This window comes from Macaca thibetana, chromosome 2, assembly GCF_024542745.1.
Source record: "Macaca thibetana thibetana isolate TM-01 chromosome 2, ASM2454274v1, whole genome shotgun sequence".
Classification (NCBI taxonomy): domain Eukaryota; kingdom Metazoa; phylum Chordata; class Mammalia; order Primates; family Cercopithecidae; genus Macaca; species Macaca thibetana.
Window position 1 is genome coordinate 32,840,723 of NC_065579.1, and position 21,419 is coordinate 32,862,141.

General features: G+C 36.5%; 1 protein-coding gene across 2 annotated transcripts in view; it reads right to left on the reverse strand.

The window, feature by feature from the left end:
* Positions 1-21,419, reverse strand: part of CAPN7 (calpain 7) — a 47,685-nt gene that overhangs the window by 3,242 nt on the left and 23,024 nt on the right. The window contains exons 9-19 of one of the 2 annotated variants that reach the window (XM_050777710.1): positions 20,119-20,212; positions 17,996-18,142; positions 16,687-16,793; positions 15,544-15,664; positions 9,834-9,978; positions 9,591-9,690; positions 8,855-8,990; positions 8,190-8,265; positions 4,744-4,889; positions 3,598-3,660; positions 2,904-3,034 (exon numbers count right to left, since the gene is read on the reverse strand). In XM_050777710.1, coding sequence (XP_050633667.1) covers positions 2,904-3,034; positions 3,598-3,660; positions 4,744-4,889; positions 8,190-8,265; positions 8,855-8,990; positions 9,591-9,690; positions 9,834-9,978; positions 15,544-15,664; positions 16,687-16,793; positions 17,996-18,142; positions 20,119-20,212 — 1,266 coding nt within the window. The remainder of the gene's footprint in view (positions 1-2,903; positions 3,035-3,597; positions 3,661-4,743; positions 4,890-8,189; positions 8,266-8,854; positions 8,991-9,590; positions 9,691-9,833; positions 9,979-15,543; positions 15,665-16,686; positions 16,794-17,995; positions 18,143-20,118; positions 20,213-21,419) is intronic. The other variant, XM_050777715.1, reaches the window with a different exon arrangement.

Sequence of the window (21,419 nt, forward strand, 5' to 3'; positions counted from 1 at the left end):
GCATACGATAAACATGGCATCCCAAATCAGTAAAGAAAGATTCATTTAGATGGTGATGAGGTAACACAAAATTTAGAAAAAAACTGTTAAATTGTATTTTATACCAAATATAAAAATATATTCATATGAATTTTTTAAATGCAAAAAGATTAAACCATAAAATAATCAGAATATGGTGAAAATTAATTTGATAATGTGGTGAAAGTTCCTGTCCACAGCAAAAGGAAACCAGAAGACAGATTTCATTATTTTAAAATGAAATGCTTTTCTATGTGGGAGAAAAATGACAATCTGAGAAAAATATCTGCAAATATGTGAAGGAGTTAATACCCTTATCTTATTCATGCTTACAATTAAAAAAAAAGATAACTCTATGGGCAAGAAACATGAATAGGCAATAAACAAACAATATTGTAACAAACATTGTTACATGTTCAATCCATCTAGAAATTAAGTACAAAAGAGCAAGTAGGTTTATTTACCTATTTCACCTATCACACTGGTAGGGGTTTTTAAAATGACTTTCTTGTGGAAAAATAGTTTAATTCTATCTTCATATTTTGGGTTATTAACTGCTGCTGGATTAGTTTGTAAGAAAAGCAAAATTAAGCCCAATCCTATTTAGAAGGTAGTTTTGTTTTTATTTGTATTGGTTTTTTTTTTTTTTTTGGTGGTTGTTGTATGAGACGGGGTCTTGCTCTGTCGACCAGGCTGGAGTGCAGTGGCATCGCATCATCTGGGATCACTGCAACCTCTGCCTCCTGTGCTCAAGCCATCCTTCCACCTCAGCCTCTCAAGTAGCTGGGATTATACAAGCACATGCCACCATGCCTGGCTAAATTTTTCAAAAAATTTTTGCAGAAATGAGGTCTTGCCATGTTGCTCAGGCTGGTCTTGAACTCCTGAACTCAATCCTCCTGTCTTGGCCTTCCAAAGTGCTGGGATTACAGGTGTGAGCCACCATGCCCAGGCTGTATTCTCTATGTTTTTTAAACCTTTTAAAACTATGAAATATAACACTTAAGTAAAACATGTATACAGCTTAATAAATCATTTGCAAAGTGAATAAACGCCTCAGCTTCCCCATCTGTCTCCTCCCTGCAAATTGATGTGAAACAGGGTTCTAATTACCCTTTTTACACATGGATACTCAATTATTCCATACCATTTATTTATTTTTTTGATGTATATAGTATAATTAAGTAAAAAGTCAATGATAGTTAGCATTATGATGTATGTCCATCTACTTCCCTTTTTTTTTTTTATTATTATTATTATACTTTAAGTTCTAGGGTACATGTGCATAACGTGCAGGTTTGTTACATATGTATACTTGTGCCATGTTGGTGTGCTGCACCCATCAACTCGTCAGCACCTATCAACTCGTCATTTACATCAGGTATAACTCCCAATGCAATCCCTCCCCCCTTCCCCCTCCCCATGATAGGCCCCGGTGTGTGATGTTCCCCTTCCTGAGTCCAAGTGATCTCATTGTTCAGTTCCCACCTATGAGTGAGAACATGTGGTGTTTGGTTTTCTGTTCTTGTGATAGTTTGCTAAGAATGATGGTTTCCAGCTGCATCCATGTCCCTACAAAGGACACAAACTCATCCTTTTTTATGGCTGCATAGTATTCCATGGTGTATATGTGCCACATTTTCTTAATCCAATCTGTCACTGATGGACATTTGGGTTGATTCCAAGTCTTTGCTATTGTGAATAGTGCCGCAATAAACATACGTGTGCATGTGTCTTTATAGCAGCATAATTTTTAATCCTTTGGGTATATACCCAGTAATGGGATGGCTGGGTCATATGGTACATCTAGTTCTAGATCCTTGAGGTATCGCCATACTGTTTTCCATAATGGTTGAAGTAGTTTACAATCCCACCAACAGTGTAAAAGTGTTCCTATTTCTCCACATCCTCTCCAGCACCTGTTGTTTCCTGACTTTTTAATGATCGCCATTCTAACTGGTGTGAGATGGTATCTCATTGTGGTTTTGATTTGCATTTCTCTGATGGCCAGTGATGATGAGCATTTTTTCATGTGTCTGTTGGCTGTCCATACCATTTATTGAAAAGACTGTCCTTTCCTGGGTAACCACCACCCAGATCAACAAATCCTCTCAGCACCACAGAATTCCCTGTATATTCCTAACTGCAACTCCTGTCCCCTCACAGAGCTTTTATAGTACTAACTCTCTCGCTCTGCTTTATAGTTTTACAACCTTAGTGTGCATCCTTAAATGACAGTCTTTTAGTTTTGCCTGTTCTTGACTTCACGGAAGTAGAATCACATGGTATATATTCTGTACATATGGCTTTTAAGACGTATCCATTATGACTTATCCATTATGTTGTGTATAGCTGTAATTTATTTCCATTGTTATATCAGGACTCTATTGTATGACTATATTATAATCGTAAATGTCAATGAACATTTGTTTCCAATTTCTGGCTATTACAATGGTTTACTGGCCATCTGGATTGCCCCCTTTATGACATGTTTTTATTTTTTAAAAACTGCAGATTTTTTTCTTATCAAAGTAGCATATTTACAAATATTTTAACATGCTCTTTGTCTTAAGAAATCTTTCCTTTCTTGAGGTTAAAACATTTCCTGCATTATCGTCTAGATGCTGTATTGTTTTGCCTTTCACATTTAGGTTTGTAACCCACCTGGAATTTTATGTGAAACAGGGTTCTAATTGCCCTTTTTACACATGGATACTCAATTATTCCATACCATTTATTGAAAAGACTGTCCTTTCCTCATTCCACTATAACGCCATTGTTATAAATCCAATGTCCATATATGCTTAGGTTTTTAAACTTTTTTGTTACACTATGTTCATTTTTAATAGAACATCATTAATTTAAGAAAGTTACTCATCACAAACCTTGGTCCTCGTAGCTCAATCAGTAATGGCCCAGTCTTTTCTATATGGAATTGGTAGATGGGGTTATTTTTGTGAGTCTCTTGGAAATTTCCACATCCCCCAGCACTCTGACCACTCCACTTTCCATTAATCTAATAAAAACAAAGTTTCAGTGTTAACAAAATTTCATTCTTCAATTCCACTTGAAGACAAAACTCCATCTCCAAAAAAAAAAAAAAAAAAAAAAAGGCAATTTCCTACTCTGTGGCTCCAACTCCTCTCTCCCATCTTTATTTGCTGGTGACAGCCAGGCTGCTTTGTTACACTAATCCCTATTTTCATCTCTTAGCCGCTAATCAAGTTGTTCTTTCTACAAGGCATTTTCCATAGAATCTTCCTCTACACATCTAGCCTACCCTGCAGTTAATCTCAAATTCTACTTTTAAGGTTCATCCACACAGCCTTCTCTAACAACCAAAGTTTGCATTCATCTTCTTTCTCTGAATTTTCTTTTCACAGACGTTGCTCACTGAAGATCTTGTATTCCGACCCAAATTGAAGGCCACTTACGTTTCCCATATATTCCTGTGAAGCCTTAGAATGTCTTTATTTCATAATAAATTGCTAAATATAAAGAATAAAATGAGAGAAATGGGAAAGCGAATTTAAAAATTCTAAAAGAATGCTGAGATTACAACCAAATGAATCTTCTCACCCGTTTTGATAAGGTGTATGGTGAAGGAATCTTTGAAAAAGTAAAACTGCATGCTGAATATACCTAGATTAAAAAAAAGACTGTATTGATAAATTTTACACTTACAAGAACATCAAAGTGATACATGAATATACTGGAAGACTAAAAAAATAAGTTGGCATATACAAGTCATGATTCTACAGGCAGCCTAGTATCAGGTCAGGTTTAATGAGCTGGGAACTGAGAAGCTAGGGGTGTGGTCTTGGCTTTCTTTGCTACTAACTGTGTATGACTCAGGACAAATTACAATTTTTCCAGGCCGTGGTTTCTGCATCTGAAAAATGAAGCAGTGGCAGCAGCTCCCAATGTCCCTTTCATCACTAAAAATCTACTCAAATTGAGCTGCTTATCTAGAGCAAACAAATCTATATAGAAGAAAATTACAATGACCTTCCCAACTAGATCAGAGCAGTATGTTTCTAGTGACTGATTCTCTTTCACTAAGTTCAAAGTCTTCTTCAAGTCAATACAAATATTAAACAGGCTAAATAAGTTTTTATTGCTTGCTTTAAAATGAAATGTATTGGCTGGGTGCAGTGGCTGACACCAGTAATCCCAGCACTTTGGGAGGCCAAGGTGGGTGAATCACTTGAGGTTAGGAGTTTGAGATCAGCCTGGCCAACATGGTGACATCCCATCTCTACAAAAAATACAATAGTTGGGCGTGGTGGCAGCACCTGTAGTCCCAGCTACCCAGGAGGCTGAGGCAGGAGAATTACTTGAGCCCGGGAGGTGGAGGCTGCAGTGAGCTGAGATTGCACTAATGCACTCACTCCAGCCTGGGTGACAGAGCAAGACTCTGTCTCAAAAAAAAAAAAAAAAAAAAAAAAAAAAAGAAAGAAAAAGAAATGTATTAGTCCAACATACTATATTACCGTGGGGCTAAACTATTACTATGAAAATAAAAATGTTCTTTCAGAATAAAAACATTTCTTTTCAAATGTATTATTTTCTACAGAAGGCGTAATTTACTATTAAAATAAGCACAAAAATAGAGAGCAATACATTTTCAGAAATAAACTTTCTCCAGATAATCCCACTTACAAAGCGGAGCACATTACGTCTTTATATTACTGTGTTTTGTCACTGTGTGTTGGTTTTACTTACCCGAACTGTGTAATGGATTGTGTTCTGTTTTTCATATTGAGAAACCACTAATGTAAAGGTATGGGTGCCGGGTGTGGTCAGCTTTATCTTAGTCAAATAATGAGGGCTGTTAATTCGAATTCCATCAATGTATGGAGGTGGGTCAGCTGCAAACAAACAAGTAGGCTTAGAGAAAAGGAGACTTTTCTTTCTTTAGTTTTTGAAGTTTTATGGTTGATGTAGGAAAAATAATTACTTGGATGGACATCTCCTTAACTGATTCTCTCCTTAAAACATAATGATATTAGTGAATTATAATTTCACTTGAAACCTTTAAAATTAAACAGTTCCTAATAAGCAAAAATAATCTTTTTGAATACTTTCAATGAGATATAACAGTACTTGCTATTTGCTCTGTGTTGCATTTCAGTAATTCCTACTATTTGTTCTGTGTTGCATTTTTCTCCCATAGAGGATTTTAAACTCAGGATTTTTTTTTCTTTTGAGATGAAATTAAAAATAATACAAAGAAGTATGTAAAAATATATATTCCCCACTACTCAGGTTTAAATTAACTTTTTTTTTGGTCATTCTAGCTTTTTCATAAAACAATGTCTCTTTTAACTATGACCCTTATCTTATTCCCCTCTACTGATGGATTTGGTGAACATCTTTTTAGACTTGAATACAAATGTACCCACTCCTAAAAGTGAATGAACAAATAACTGTTTCTGGTATAAGTGTATATATAAAAAAATAGTGTATGTCTTATATCTTTCATTTTTCACTCAACATTTTAAAAAGAGCTATGTTGTTCTACACAGATAGTTTATTTCTTATAACTGCCTGTATAATATTCCATCACATGAATATGACATTTTATCTACACCCCAACTGGTTTAGAAAATCTGGATATTCAAAAAAAAAAAAAAAAAAAAAAATCTGGATATTCAGATTGTTTTCAATATTTTGTTATTACAAAGAATGCTGCCTATTTTTCTTTGATAGTCCCATCAGTCAAGCCTGATACAATAAAATTTTATGCATGTCAATTACTATATGTTAAGATCGATGGTCTCAGCTTATTTAGGAATGCTGAATATTTATAATGGGACCTATCAGAAAAACTAAACATTTTAGTATCTCAAATAAGTCATAAGTCTCTAATGATTAGGGGTGGTGTGATCTAGTGAGAAGAGTAAAGAATTGGCACATATGTGGATCTTGAACAAGGTTTTTAACCTTTTCATGTTTCAGTTTACTCTTCTGTCAAATGGGGAACAAGGCCTGTCCTATTTACTGCAGAGTGTTCTAATTAAAATAAAATGATAAACATGAAAGTATTCTGAAAAGGCACAATCACTCTACATAAGATGGAGCATTATTTTAAAAAAAGGAAAGCTTGGCTAGTGTAACTTGACAGTTGTCACTGGACCTACTATGTGCCATGCCCATTCCAGTACTTAGGGATATTGACTAGTATGACTCAGTGCCTGCCACCAACACAGTGTAATAGGGAAGAATGCCATACTTCCCTATGATTAAACAAAGTAAGGCTTAAACCACTTCTGATCACATCTTCCTATCACTGCCCATTTCTCTGTACAACTTTCTTGCAAGAACTGTCAACAATTGCTTCCTTACATCATAGTCTCTTTTAAAACCAATCCAATTGGTCTTCTATCTCCACCTCTCCACTAAGCCTGTTCTTATCAAGGTCAACAATGACTGCCACAATGCTAAGTCCAACAGTTTCTTCTCTTTAATTTTTATTTTAGGTTTAGGGGTACATGTGAATGTTTGTTACAAAGGTAAACACGTGTCATGGGGGTTTGTTGTACATATTATTTCATCACCTGGGTATTAAGCCAGGACCCAATAGTTATCTTTTCTATTCTTCTCCTTCCTCCCACCCTCCCCCTACTTCAAGTAGACCTCAGGGTCTGTTGTTTCTTTCTTTGTGTTCATAAGTTCTTATCATCTAGTTCCCACAATAGTTTCTTCTCTCACCTAATCTCATTTGATTTCTCAAACATCAATAGATGCAGTTTTCCTTTCTTTCTCTCCTGAAAAATGTTCTTTGCTTTGGTTATGTGAAACCTCACTGTTTCATCAGGCCCTCTGTTCGAATTCTTTTGTGGTACCTTTTCCTCTGCTCAACCTCAAGGTGTCTGAGAGTCCAAGGTCAGATCCTGCGTGTTAATCTCTGTACCCACCAGTCTCTTCACAGGTGATTATATTATACAGTCCCATCTTCAAATTCCATCTATATGCTCCTGACTCCCCTATCTGTATCTCTACCCTTACTCCAGAACTCGATTCAAAAATCCAACAGCCTAACTGGCATCTCCATCTGGAGCCAGGAAACGCCATTTTCCTGATTATGACAAGCCAAAGACCCTCCGAACCCCTGCCAGTGCTGTACAGAACCTCATGTGATCTGACCTCTGCAAATCTGACTTCTTTTGATACCACACCTACCCAGGCAATTGGCCTGTTCTCTGTTCCAAAAAGACACCATCTTTTCTCACTGTAAGGTCCTTGTACTTGCTGTTCCCTCTGCCTGTAGTGCTTTTCCCTTGATTTCTTTGCACAACTGGTTCCTTTTTTTGTTATTCAAAGCTCTTCTCAATCCCGCTCAAAGAGGTCTTCTATGACCACCCACCAAAAGCAACCAACCCACTCACTCACATACCCCTTTTTTACATATGTGTATCAATACTTGAATGTTTTGCTTACTGTCTCCCCAACTAGAACATAAGCTCTATGAAAACAATCCTGTTTAGTTCATCACTATTCTCCACAGCCTTAGGACAGTTTATCTCACTAAGTGATACACATTTTTTAAAAATGTGAAAGCAATGTGGTTTCAATACAATGTGTTAAATATCTCAGGTGCCCAGTGGAAGGAATGGTATTTGGGCTGGACCTTAACTACGCGCATGAAGCCAAATAGGGAGACAGGAATATGTGGGTAAAAGGTGGGAGGAGAGATTCTTGAGAGAAGAAACCATGTGAAAAAAGGCAACAAGGGCACGGTGTATTCTGGAGTAGCAACTATCTCAACTGTGAGAAGCTGGGGCATGAAATAAAGGCGGGCAGGTAGATTAAGGCTGGAATATAAAAAGCCTTATATATCATGCTAAAGAGCTTAGATTTTATCCAGGAGTTCAGGGAAAACTACAGAATACTTTTGATTAGAGTAAAAGACATCACTTAAGTTTCAGAAATAAAATTCTGACAGCCATGTGTGAGAATATGGAAATCCCCCCCTTGGAGTCTCTAAATTAAATCAAAACAAAACACAGAACAGTGTAAATACTCATCTGCTTGAGTGGTTTCTATGAGTCTATCAACATAATTATTTCTCTGTATTATCTACATAAAATGTGTCATTTTTCAACTTAATCATATAAATAAAATCTTATGTATGTTTATTTTAATGTTTGCTGGGCTACTAAACATACCTGGGTAATAAACTTTTTTCCCATCAGTCTTGTAGACAACCATTGTGATAAATTCTCGATTATTCGCAAAATCATCCTAAAATCACAAAGAATCCAATGTGGTTAGAAAATGGGTTGAAAATGCTATTTATTTTCTTTTTAAATCTCTCCACAAAAAATGCTGTTTAAAGTTAAAATACCTCTAATTTTAAGAGCATTTTTTTCAGCTATTTAGTGCTATAAGAAACATTGTTTTTCTGAATTAAATTGTCATTTTAACAGATGACCACAATGTATGAAGTAATATAGTAAATAAGATTCGGAGGCTATTAAGATTATGGTTAACCTTTACAGAATCAAGACTAATGATTTAACATTTCCAAACTCCCTTCAGCATATTTCAATGTTAATATTAAGATGTAAACTATACATGATCAACCCCCAAACCCTCACTTTTAAAAAGCATAAACTCCCTCATAGTTTTCTTCAGAGATGACTTCTGAACAAGATTTAAGTGTATAATTATAAAATACAAATTTCCTTAGAGGAAAATATTCATTTGTCGGAGAAAACACTATTCTCTGGGCACCTAATTAAACAGGCTGGTGTTTACGTATGTCTTTCACAATGTTCTAACTATATTTAAAAAATTTCTGTATGGGATATCATTAGAAGGGTATCAGTACCTTGTCTGTTATGTGTCTACTAAGCAAAACCCAAACTGCAGCGCCCCCCTGTGGACACTGCACCTCCAGTTTGTACTGGGGGTTGTTGGCCAGGCTATAGGCATCTTTCACAGGTCCTTGCTTAGCATCCCAAGTACTAAAAGATAAAGTCAACAAAGAAGGTTGTAATTAAATTTCTCATAGAGCTAAAATATAACACTATTTCAAAAAGTGAATTAAGCTATCTGAGTTTTTGGTTTTGTTTTACTGTTTTTAAATTTTTTGGCACAACCAGGAAGCATGGAAAGAAAACAACTATTAACAAGACAGTCAGTGTGGGCATGACAAAAAGAGATGGAATGCTAGTCTTCCTAAATTAACCATTCCGTTTTTTATTTATTTTTTTGAGACAGAGTCTTGCTCTGTTGTCCAGGCTGGAGCGCAGTGGCGTGATCTTGGCTCACTGCAACCTCCACCTCCCAGGCTTGAGCGACCTGCTGACCTCAGCCTCCTGAATAGCTGGGACTACAGGTGTGCACCACAATGCCCGGCTAGTTCTTGTATTTTTTGTAGAGATGAGGTTTTGCCATGTTGCCCAACCCGGTCTAGAACTCCTGAGCTCAACCAATCCGCCCACCTTGGCCTCCCAAAGTGCTGGGATTACAGGCATGAGCCACCGCGCCTGGCACCATTATGTTTTTACATGAAGAAAGTGGATGCTATTTTAAAGCATACTCTGCAATGCGCAAAAAGTTACCTGTGAATACACGTTGATTCTTTAAAAAGACCTGGATTCCAACTCAAATAAATCACATCATAATACTGGCACAGATCATCCCAGGAAATCCAAAATATTCCTGAAAATTAATATCTTTGTTAATCTAAAAAAATCTTAATGCTAAATGATTTTAAGTCAGTTACATATCTTTCGCCTTGTTGAAACATGTTTTTTTTGTTTTTTGAAGAATAAATGGTATTAAAATTAAAAAGATATATTTACCATTGTCTATTTTCTGAGCTGTTCGGGGATCAAAGTTTAAATACTTTTGCAACTCTGGAGTCCAGTTTTTTATATCATTTTCACTGTATCTTCCTTTCCAACGTAAATGACTCCAAGGATTTTTCAACTGGATAAATCGCAGCCCCTATGTACAAAAGAAACAGGAGATAACATTAAGTTGCAAAACAGTTTTTACCGTATTAGTTCTCTTATTAGAGGATGAACTGAGTACTTATCAATTCTTTTCCCTTCAAATCAACTTGAAATTAGTATTTTTAACACTTTCACCAGGTCATACATCAATCAAAAACTGTAAATGGCTACCGACTCCCTAGAGCTAATAGTGTAGTCTTTCACTGCATGTAGTTAAAATTATATAAAATTCAAAAATCAGTTTCTTAGTCACAGCAGCCACATTTCAAATGTTAAATGACCACAGGTAGCTAATAGCAAATTCATTGGGCAGCCCAGATAAAGAACATTTCCATCATTGCAGGAGTTCTAATAGACAGTACTGCCTTAGAGCATGAAGTATTTTCTGCCTTTTCAAAGCTCACTCTACTCTGGCCCGACTTTATTTTCCAGTATGTATACTCCATGTATCTTTGGCTCTAATCTAGTTTTTCCTTTCAGAATGCAATAAAATCTTTATTCAATTTTGCCTCTAGAGGCATTTGCTCATGCTGTTCCCTTTTTCTGAAAGGCCCTCTTTGATCCCTTTAGCTATCCTTTCTTCTCAGTGCAGATAGATACGGTGAAGAAAAGAGAAAAGAACATGGACTTTGGGGTCAGAATAAAATGGGACCAAATTTCAGTTATTTGGGTGGGTCATTTACCCTCTCTGAACACTGATTGACTCATATGTAAAATGAAGATTATGATGTGTCCCTAGAAGATGGCTGTGAAGATCAAATGGAATTAACATAAAGTACCTAGCATTTAGTAATTTCTTTCTTTTTTCTCTTCTCCAAACTTCATAGTGCTAACAATCTGTATTACATTAGTTTAAAACAAATAGTATCCTATCTTATATTGTTTCCTACAAATGTAGTCATCTTGTCTCCCCAATGAAATAATTAACTCCTTGAAATGGTAACACTATCATCCCTCTTCAGATTTTCCACTGATTTATGGAACAGAGTGTAAAGGTAAATGCTCAGTCAATACCAGGCATGTCTACAGAATTGAATACATTGATTCAGGAAAACAAAAGAGGTGGTAAATCAAAAATAGTATTTGTCTTACTGCAAGCAGTCACCTTAGGAAATTGTGTACTTTTTTAAATGATATCATAAATCAAACTGTTTGGGAGACATCTAAACAACCACCACAACACATTCCTTTTGCTATTTTAAATGGTGACAAATTGTGGCTGGGGGTAGATGTACGTGATTTCTGGACATAAGACTCATTCCTCTTAGGCTATATTCCCTAGAAGCTTCATTAATACAATTTCTTTCATCAATATCTTCTACACCATATGTGTCTCACCACACGTTAACTCTAATTCCTTTCTTTTCAAAAAATTTAATTCTCCATAAGCAGGTAATCTGCTTCATTTCAGGACTCTTAACACTTCCTAAGAGGAGCACAAAGGAGAGCAAATTGCTGCTAAGCTTTTCAGAGACAGACTCCCAGCATCAGTGATATTCAAGGACACCAAGATATGGCTGTAGATTTTGTTGGGATCGGTAGAGAACCAGCCCTAAAAAGAAGGAATGCTAGAGAACTTAAAAAAAAAAAAAGAATTTGATTTTGCTGAAACATCCAATTTCTAAAGTTATTTCCAAGTGGCAGCAAAGGAAAAGACTTGGACAGCTTCAGAAATTCTATAACACTTGTCTGAACTGAAGTCAGCAACCTGATGTGGAGCTGTACTTCCATAGTAGACTATTTATGAAACATCACCTCAAAGACACAAAAATGACCCAAAGAGAGAATCGCTGAGACTAAAATGAAGGCCTTGGAATACACAAGCAGGTTAGAGGTAGTCAAACAAAAATGATAGCACTTTTATGCAAATATTAATAAATATTGAAAATCTCTTAAGTGAAGAAAGTCACCAATGATATAATACTAAGCAGAGCTGTCATAGTACAAGATTAGGTCTTTCTGCAAAAAAGAGGTCCTAGAGATAAATGCTTGAATCAAATATGGAAATATTTTAAAACAGAAGTCGGAATTGGCCAGGCACGGTGGCTCCCACCTGTAATCCCAGCACTTTGGGAGGCTGAGGCGGGAGGATCACAAGGTCAGGAGATCGAGACTATCCTGGCTAACATGGTGAAACCCTGTCTCTACTAAAAACACAAAAAATTGGCCAGGCATGGTGGCGGGTGCCTGTAGTCCCAGCTACTCGGGAGGCTGAGGCAGGAGAATGGCATGAACCTGGGAGGCAGAGCTTGCAATGAGCCGAGACCACGCCACTGCACTCCAGCCTGGGCAACAGAGCGAGACTCCATCTTTAAAAAAAAAAAAAAAAAAAAAAAAAAAAAAAAAAAAAAAGTCAGAATTAAACAAACACTTCAAAAGGTAAGTAGCAAAAACTAAAAAACAAAAATAATGCACCTAGGAAACTCCTTGAATATATATCTAAATAAAACAGTACTGGAGAAAACCTTTAAATATACATTTTTTGAGGCAGGGTGTCACTGTGCCAACCAGGCTGGAGTGCAATGGTGTGATCTTGGCTCACTGCAGCCTTTGGCTCAAGTGATCCTCCTACCTCAGCCTCCCAAGTAGCTGGGACTACAGGCATGTACCACCATGCCCAGCTAATTTTTTAAAAAATTACTTATTACAGAGATGGGGTCTTGCTATGTTGCTCAGGCTGGTCTTGAACTCGTGGCCTCAAGCAATCCTCTCGCCTCAGCCTCCCAAAGTGCTAGGATTACAGGTGGTGAGACATGGTGCCCAGCCACTTAAAATGTTTTGACTGGTATTTGTGGCAAATTACAATTCTAAAAAAACCCAACCTTACTGTGTACCTAATTTCATATAATGTTTATATTTTTTGCTTTAAGTGGTCAATTTTTATGCCACTTTTAAAGAAACAATTCTACAGAGTATGGCTGGGGGGTCCAACACTGACCAGCTAATTTGTAAAGTTCCAAGACTATAAATTTTATAATGGTGCAATACATCCCTACCGTCCTCATAATTCATATACAGTCATGCACCATATAATGAAATGTTAGACAATGATGAACTACATATATCATAGTGGTTCCATAAGATTATAATGGAGATGAAAAACTTCTATTGCCAAGTGACATCCTGATGATCCTGCCCCCATGTGGGCCTAGGCTAATGTCTGTGTTTATGTTTCAGATTTTAACAAAACAGCCTTAAAAAAAAAATTAACAGAAAAAAGCTCATGTGAAGTATTTGTGTACAGCTCTACAATGTGATTGTGTTTTCAGCTAGTTGTTATTACAGAGCCAGAAAGTTAAAAAAAATTTAAAGTTTATAAAGTAAAAAATTACAGTAAGCCAAGGTTAATTTATTGGGCTGCTCCGATGGTAGTGGGTTAATCAGAACTTATTAATAACATTTGTATCACTAAAGTTGGTATACAACCACCACTGATGAATTTGGCTTAGAACAATTCATTATTGAAGAAAAAAATATTTTTATAAAGTCTACATGTCCAGTGTTCATAAAGTCTACAGGAGTGTACAGCAATGTCCTAGGCTTTCCCATTCACTCACCCAAAGCAACTTCCAGTCCTGCAAGCTCCATTCATGTAAGTGCCCTATACAGGTGTATCATTTAACAAAATCTTATATACTGTCTTTTTACTGTGATTTTTCTATGTTTAGATATACAAATACCAAGCTGTTACAACTGTCTACACTATTCAATACAATAACATGCTGTACAGGTTTGTAGTCTAGGAGTACTAGGCTATACCACAGAGCTTGGGTGTAGAGCAGGCTGTACCATCTAGGTTTGTGTAAGCACATTTTATGATATTCATGCCACAACAAAATCACCTAACGATGCATTCCTTAGAATGTATACTCATCATTGCGGCCGGGCGCGGTGGCTCAAGCCTGTAATCCCAGCACTTTGGGAGGCCGAAGACGGGCGGATCACGAGGGCAGGAGATCGAGACCATCCTGGCTAACACCGTGAAACCCCGTCTCTACTAAAAAATACAAAAAACTAGCTGGGCGAGGTGGCGGGCGCCTGTAGTCCCATCTACTCGGGAGGCTGAGGCAGGAGAATGGCGTGAACCCGGGAGGCGGAGCTTGCAGTGAGCTGAGATCCGGCCACTGCACTCCAGCCCGGGCGACAGAGCGAGACTCCGTCTCAAAAAAAAAAAAAAAAAATGTATACTCATCATTAAGCAACACGTGACTGTAATTCCATGTGCCATACATAAGCAAACAACTCTAATTAACACATAGTAGTGTTCTGTTATTGCTGACTGATCACTACTTCTATTCGTTCTGGTATTAAGGGTCCTTCATTAAGAAATAGTACTTCTTTAATAATCTTTGTATTTTCTAATCCATAGAACCAATCCATTTTTCAGTTAAAAATAACAACAACCTCAGAAGTAATGAAGTCAAATATTTTAACCAGATATTGCAGAAATAGGGTCTGTCTGAAAGGCCTGACAGCATGCAAGGCTTCTAGGAAGAAAAATACCTGCTCACACAAACACAATGGTATGTATCTTATGCCCAGCTATCTTCCTATTTTCTTCCTCTTTCACAATTTTTTATTTTTTCAGACAGGGTCTCTATCACTCTGGCTGAAGTGCAGTGGTGTGATCAAGGCTCAACACAGCCTTGATCTTCTGTGCTCAAGCAATCTTCCCACCTCAGTCTCTTCAGCAGCTGGAATTACAGACATATGCCACCATGCCCAGCTAATTTTTAAATTTTTTGGAGAGATGGGGTCTTACTATGTTGCCCAGGCTGGTCTTCAACTCCTGGCCTCAAGAAATCCTTCTGTATCAGCTTACCAAAGTATTGGGATTACAAATATAAGCCACCATGCCTGGCCCACTTTCATAAGTATTTATTTAGTGTCTACTATGGGTACTGGTCCATGGCCTCTTAGGAACTGGGCCACACAGCAGGAGGTGAGCAGTGGGCAAGTGAGCATTACAGCCTGAGCTCTGCCTCCTGTCAGATCAGTGTGGCATTAGATTCTCACAGGAGTATGAACCCTATTGTGAACTGTGCATGTGAGGGAGCTAGGCTGTGTTCTCCTTATGAGAATCTAATGCCTGATGATCTGAGATAAACAGTTTTATCCTAAAACCATGCTCCCACCCATCCCTCCGTCTGTGGAAAAACTGTCTTCCACAAAACGGATCCCTGATGTCAAAAAGGTTGGCGACCACTGCTTTAGAGCTTAACAATGTGATTGATCCAAACACCAAGACGCAGTGTGGAATCTTGGGAGCTATATATTCCACCTCAAAACTGCTGGTTTTATGGAAAAGACAAAGAGGTGTAACAGCGTTTCTGTTCTGTCATCAGTATCTGTGCCATCCCTGTGATTTCCTTTCCCACCTTTTAATTTCATAATTCCCGATGGTAGAGATCAAGTTGTTTAATGTAGTAGGTGAAATGGTTTATAAACTCCACTTTAACCTTGATTTGTCAGTATTCAAAAGTCTGATAAATTATCTGGGATCCCTGCAATGTCTTATCCAACAGGAAAAATAAAAGAAAAAAATTTAAGGCAAAACCTTGAACTCTCTAATGTCCAAAACAGCATATGCATGTGTGGGAACCAGACCCCACTTCTCTCCTTCAGCTTCTGTCATCATTCCAGTTGACGCAGTGATGAGGACATCTCCTTTGTGAAATCTGGAATGAACCCCAAAGACAATTTATTAAAGTAAAACACGTTTGTAATACTAAGATCACACCATTTTATCTTTTAGTCTAATGGCTTACATGAAAATGGGCTGTTCCCACCCCCAAAGAATTTTCAAAAAGTACATTTCTAATGCACAGTATGTAAAATAAATGATCACATTTCTCTTTTTTTTAAGTTTCTGGCAACTTAATTCCAAAGTAGAAACCTACCAAAGAAGGAAAACAAATGCTAAATTTCAAGTGGTTTACAATAAAAAATAAAGACATGAAATACCAAAGGCATTTCCCAGTAAGGTACTGAGCTTTCTAGTTTTGCAACCGAACGGGTATTACTGTTTAGACAAATTTCCAGTCCCTTAAATGGATACGGATTATCCATTTAAGGCTTAACTTCTCAGACTTCTCTTTTCTCACTTTCCCTCAACTTGGTAACTAATTAGTAAATCTAAAATAATTTTTCCATATTACATATTCAAATATTTTGGACTATCTACAATTTGGATTAACTATAACTATTAAGGGAAGATAACTGAGGACTGACTATAGGAAGTACAAAATGTGAAGTCTATTTTAAAAACAATTTCCTTAATAACTAAAAACAACAGCTTCTGCAATCTCTATTCTAAATAAGCCGTGATGTTTTTATTTTTTAAATTTTTATTTATTTTTCAGATGGAATTTTGCTCTTATTGCCCAGGCTGGGGTGCAATGGCGCGATCTCTGCTTACCACAACCTCTGCCTCCTGGGTTCAAGCGATTCTCCTGCCTCAGCCTCCTGAGTAGCTGGGATTACAGGTGCCACCACCAAACCTGGCTAATTTTATATTTTTAGTAGAGATGGGGTTTCTCCATGTTGGTCAGTCTGGTCTCAAACTCCCGACTTCAGGTGATCCGCCCGCCTTGGCCTCTCAAAGTGCTGGGATTACAGGTGTGACCCACCACGCCCAGCTGGCACGATGTTTTTAAACCGCCACATTTACCACACACATAAAACAAAGAAAAATGTTTACCTTTGATAAAGCATTCTGAAAGAATTATCCTTACTGAAAGTTTGGCTATCTGAATGCATAGCAATTCTTTCTGGTATCCAGCCAGTCAGCGCATGAAGATCAATATTCTGCAACAGAAACACATTTCAGGACTGCCAGTGTCATTTTCAAGTTCTTAAATCCCCAGAGCAGCTATTATATCTCGCTGATTTGGCACAATGATTTTGGTAGAAATAAATCAGAAGGTAGATGTTTTCGACCAGTAATATATTTCTTATTTAACTCAAATTCCTACCTGAATTTGAACATACGTATTTTTCCCTACAATCTTTGTTGCTTTTCCTGCATAAAAAACTATTTTACAGGTGAATATGATAAAAAGACACGTAACAGAAAAAACTCCTTCAATGATGCAGTCACGAGTCCTTTAGTGAGTTCTTGCAATGATGCTTCTCATGTTTTACATACATTCCCATTCTTTCTCTATCTAAACTTCACTGAGTAAGCAACGATTAGAAAGCTAAACTAAAAGTATGTGAAGGATAGAGCAACTCAAAGTATAGGCTGGGAAGAGAAAAACTGTAACATCCTATTGCATTTAATTATGACCTATATATTCTTTGCCTAGCATTAGAACTGGGCATAAAAAAAAGAACCGGAAAAGTCAAGGACACCTGGTTTGGCAGGGAAACTAATCACTTACAAATGATGGGTGATTTGCATACGTTACTTCATTTTACTGTTGGAATAAAGATGCAATTTTCATCTTTACGACTTTAAGACAAGAGGTGGATATTATCCTTATATTATGGATACATGAAGAGGCTAAGAAAGGTTAAATACATTTTCTAAGGCCACAGGCTGGTTATTGTAAGAATTTAAAGTCATGCCAATCTGACTAATTTCCTTCTGGCTCAAGTCTAGTTGACTTCATGCAACAAAAGGTCACTGGCAGACATCTCAATCTTACAGGTTAAGTTCTGTTAAGGTTGGATAAAACAAGTAACTCTTTGAATCTGAATTACAAATAAAAATATACATGACAATATGACACATCCATTTGATCTAAACAGACTGCAATGGAAAGGTACACTGTATCTATAATTGGCCTTGTATCCCAACGTAAAAGCAGACACGGTTTAGGCTTTCCCAGATACACAAGAAAATATACATATATCCCCATAATATGGGGACTGGTCATCCTTCTTCAGGGGTTGATAATCTGATCTCTTTCCCTATGAACAAAAAGACCATCTAGAATTTTTCAAATTTAAAATAGTTACATTAGATAGCATAAATCTATGTCTGGATTGTCTTATCTATTACTTACGGAGTTAGATCCTGGAAAATCATATCCTCCCATGACTTTCATGTATGCTTTTTCTATGAGAGAAACCCATAATTCACTTTTGTTGTTGGAATAAGAACAGAGCAATTCTCCCTTGTGATCAACAGGTAACTGGTCATCAATTATCACCTGCAGAAAAATAACATTAACCTTGTTAGGTGCACAAAATATCTTAAAATCCTTTCTATCAAGAAACAAGAACACATCTTTCATACTGATAAAATATAAGGCACAATATGCCGACAGCTATTAAGGTAATGTTTCTAGAATCATACCAATTATAAAATGTTCTTTTTAATATGATATCTTTCTTCAATTTTATAAGCTGATCTGTCAGATAACCTTGAATCAACTGATTAAATGTCATGTAACTGTCACTGAAATTAAAAGGTTGAGCATCTGAAATAAAAAATCTAAAATTTGAAATGCTCCAAAATCCAAAACTTCTTGATCACTGACATGATGCTCAAAGGAAATATTTACTGGAGTGTTTTGGATTTTCAGATTAGAGATGTTCAACTTGTAGGTATTCTGCAAATATTCAAAAATCTGTTAAAATCCAAAATGCAAAACACTTCTGGTCCCAAGCATTTCGGGTAAGGGATACTCAACCTATATGAGATATTCTAGAAATGTACATTTAAAATAATTACAAAAGGGCCTCACTATTAAATAACAGTACTATTATCATTTTATCCTAAACCTGTAAAAAGACTCATGTGTAGTTGTAAAAGTAGAACATTACCGCTAGAAAATACACATAAATAACAGAGGAAGTAATCACGGATACAGTATCTAATTCATATTAAAAAGTGATCTGAGGCTGGGCGCGGTGGCTCACGCCTGTAATCCCAGCACTTTGGGAGGCCGAGGTGGGTGGATCACGAGGCCAGGAGATCAAGATCATCCTGCCTAACATGGTGAAACCCCGTCTCTACTAAAAAGACAAAAAATTAGCTGGGAGTGGTGGTGGGTGCCTGTAATCCCAGCTACTCGGGAGGCTGAGGCAGGAGAATCACTTGAACCCAGGAGGCAGAGGCTGCAATGAGCTAAGATTGTGCCACCGCACTCCAGCCTGGGTGACAGAGTGAGATCCCGTCTCAAAAAAAAAAAAAAGTGACCTATGAGATATGAGGATAAGAAGAATTTTGATTTAATACCAATAGGAAGATTATGCAATACATCTTTAAAGATTCTTTAAACTAGAGTTCAAGAATTGTAGTTCAGTAAAATTATTCTCAATAATTTTCTTTACTTTTTAAGTAATCAGGTAAAATGGCTCTCAGAGAGTGTTCTAGTCAACAACATCAGCATCACCTGGGATCTTGTTAGAAATGCAAATTTTGATCTCATCTCAGACCTCCTGAATCAGAAACTCTGGGCATGAGGTCCAGAAACCTGTGTTTTAATAACAGATAATCACCTGCCAGGTGATTCTGTGCATACTAAAATTTGAGTATTACTGAACTACAGAGCAATGATTTTCAGACTGGATCACCAGGGGATCTAGGTGAAATGCAGATTCTGATTCAGTAAGTCTGGGGCGAAGCCTGAAATTCTGAAAAACTAACAAGCTCCCAGGTGATGCTGATGTTGCTGCACGGATCTCAGCATGGACAGGTAGTGGAGAACCTTAACAATGCAAGGCCCTTGTAACAGAGTTCAGAGTCCTTCCTTAAAGAAATTAGTGTAAATTAAAATTATGCATATATATTTAAAAGGAAATAATTTCAAAGGCTTGTTACATCTCAAGTTATGACTACATATACACTCTTCTGATCTAACAGATTTAGTTTGTCTGATAACAATCACATGAACTATCAGATGAAAATTTATTTTAAGCATTAGCAATCCTTAGTTCAATGTTACTTTTTGAAACTGTATACATTTTCTCGAAACCATTTAAAAAACAAGTTTATACTTGCCATGGTTTTAATTAATTTTTAATTATTAACACATGATGCTACTGGTCGTAATATATAATATGACAGACTCTAACTTTTAAAGTGTTTAAATAGATGACATTTCTTAATGATTTCACTCAAGATTAAAAGGTAGGGAAGGGATAGAGACAAGGGATGGGAGTGGGGAGAGAAATTATTCACCTTTCTTGGGACACCATTGAGGTGAAGTTTTACCATGTACTTCCCACATGGATTGTACTCTGGTTCGCCATCCTTGTTTTGAGGGTAAATTATGCTTTTGTAAGAAAAATAAATATTAAAATACCAACATTAGCATTCAATATCAACTACTATACAGTACATTTCATTCAGGCATATACTACCATCTTGGCAATTTCATAAAAACAAACAGGAGAATATTTTCCTACAATAGGCCTAGAAAATGAACTACACCCTAATCAAAGTGCTTATTTACTGTTAGTAAATAATTTTCTGAGATCACAAAGTGGACATAAATTTCAAAATATTCTGAAAAGTGCTCAATGTTAACTTATATACCCTAATAAATCATCTATTAAGTGTATATATTTAAGCCAGTTAAAATAATCTTTTATCACTGGCCCTAAGAAGTAAACACGGCTTCAATTAACCACAACTAAGACAAGTAGATACAACTTGACATAAAGTTACATAAAATTATACAATAACATACTTCAATAACTATCAGTATCAATTTTCTTTTAAAATACATTTGGACCACTTATATGGCAAATAGTTGAAACTAAGGACTGCATCTAATTCATCTTTGTACTCTTAGCACTTAACACACAAAAAACACTCAGGAAAAGTTGAATGAAAAAATTATAATGCTTAATTTTTGCAATGAACGATTTTAAGTTAATGTATCTTTTAAAAACCGAAAAATTATTTCTGAAACATTTTAATACATTCTAAAGCAGTTCAAGCCAACAGAAATATGTTATATTTTCCAGTAACCACATTAAAAGTTAAAAAGGTAAAACGTAGTCCCGGCTACTCAGGAGGCTGAGGTAGGAGAATCGCTTGAACCCAGTAGGCGGAGGTTGTGGTGAGCCGAGATCGTGCCATTGCACTCCAGCCTGGGCAACGAGAGCGAAACTCCGTCTCAAAAAAAAAAAAGAAAAAGAAAAAAAAAAAGTAAAACCAATTTTAATGTTTTATTTAATCACAAATCAAAATATGATTTTAACATATAATCAACACAAAAATTTGAGATATTTTGCAATTTTGCATTTTTTTGTTCTAAGTTTTCAAAATCTCATGCATTTTACACTTGCAGTACATCTCATCTTAATTCAGACTAATCCATTTCAAGTGTCTATAGCCACATGTGGCTAGTGACTACTTCACTTAACAGTCCAACTATAAAGTATTATGAATATGACATGATTTTACTCTGATCAATTTCATTTATTTCAAAACATATTAATTCCATATATATTAACTACATGTGTATAGGTTCT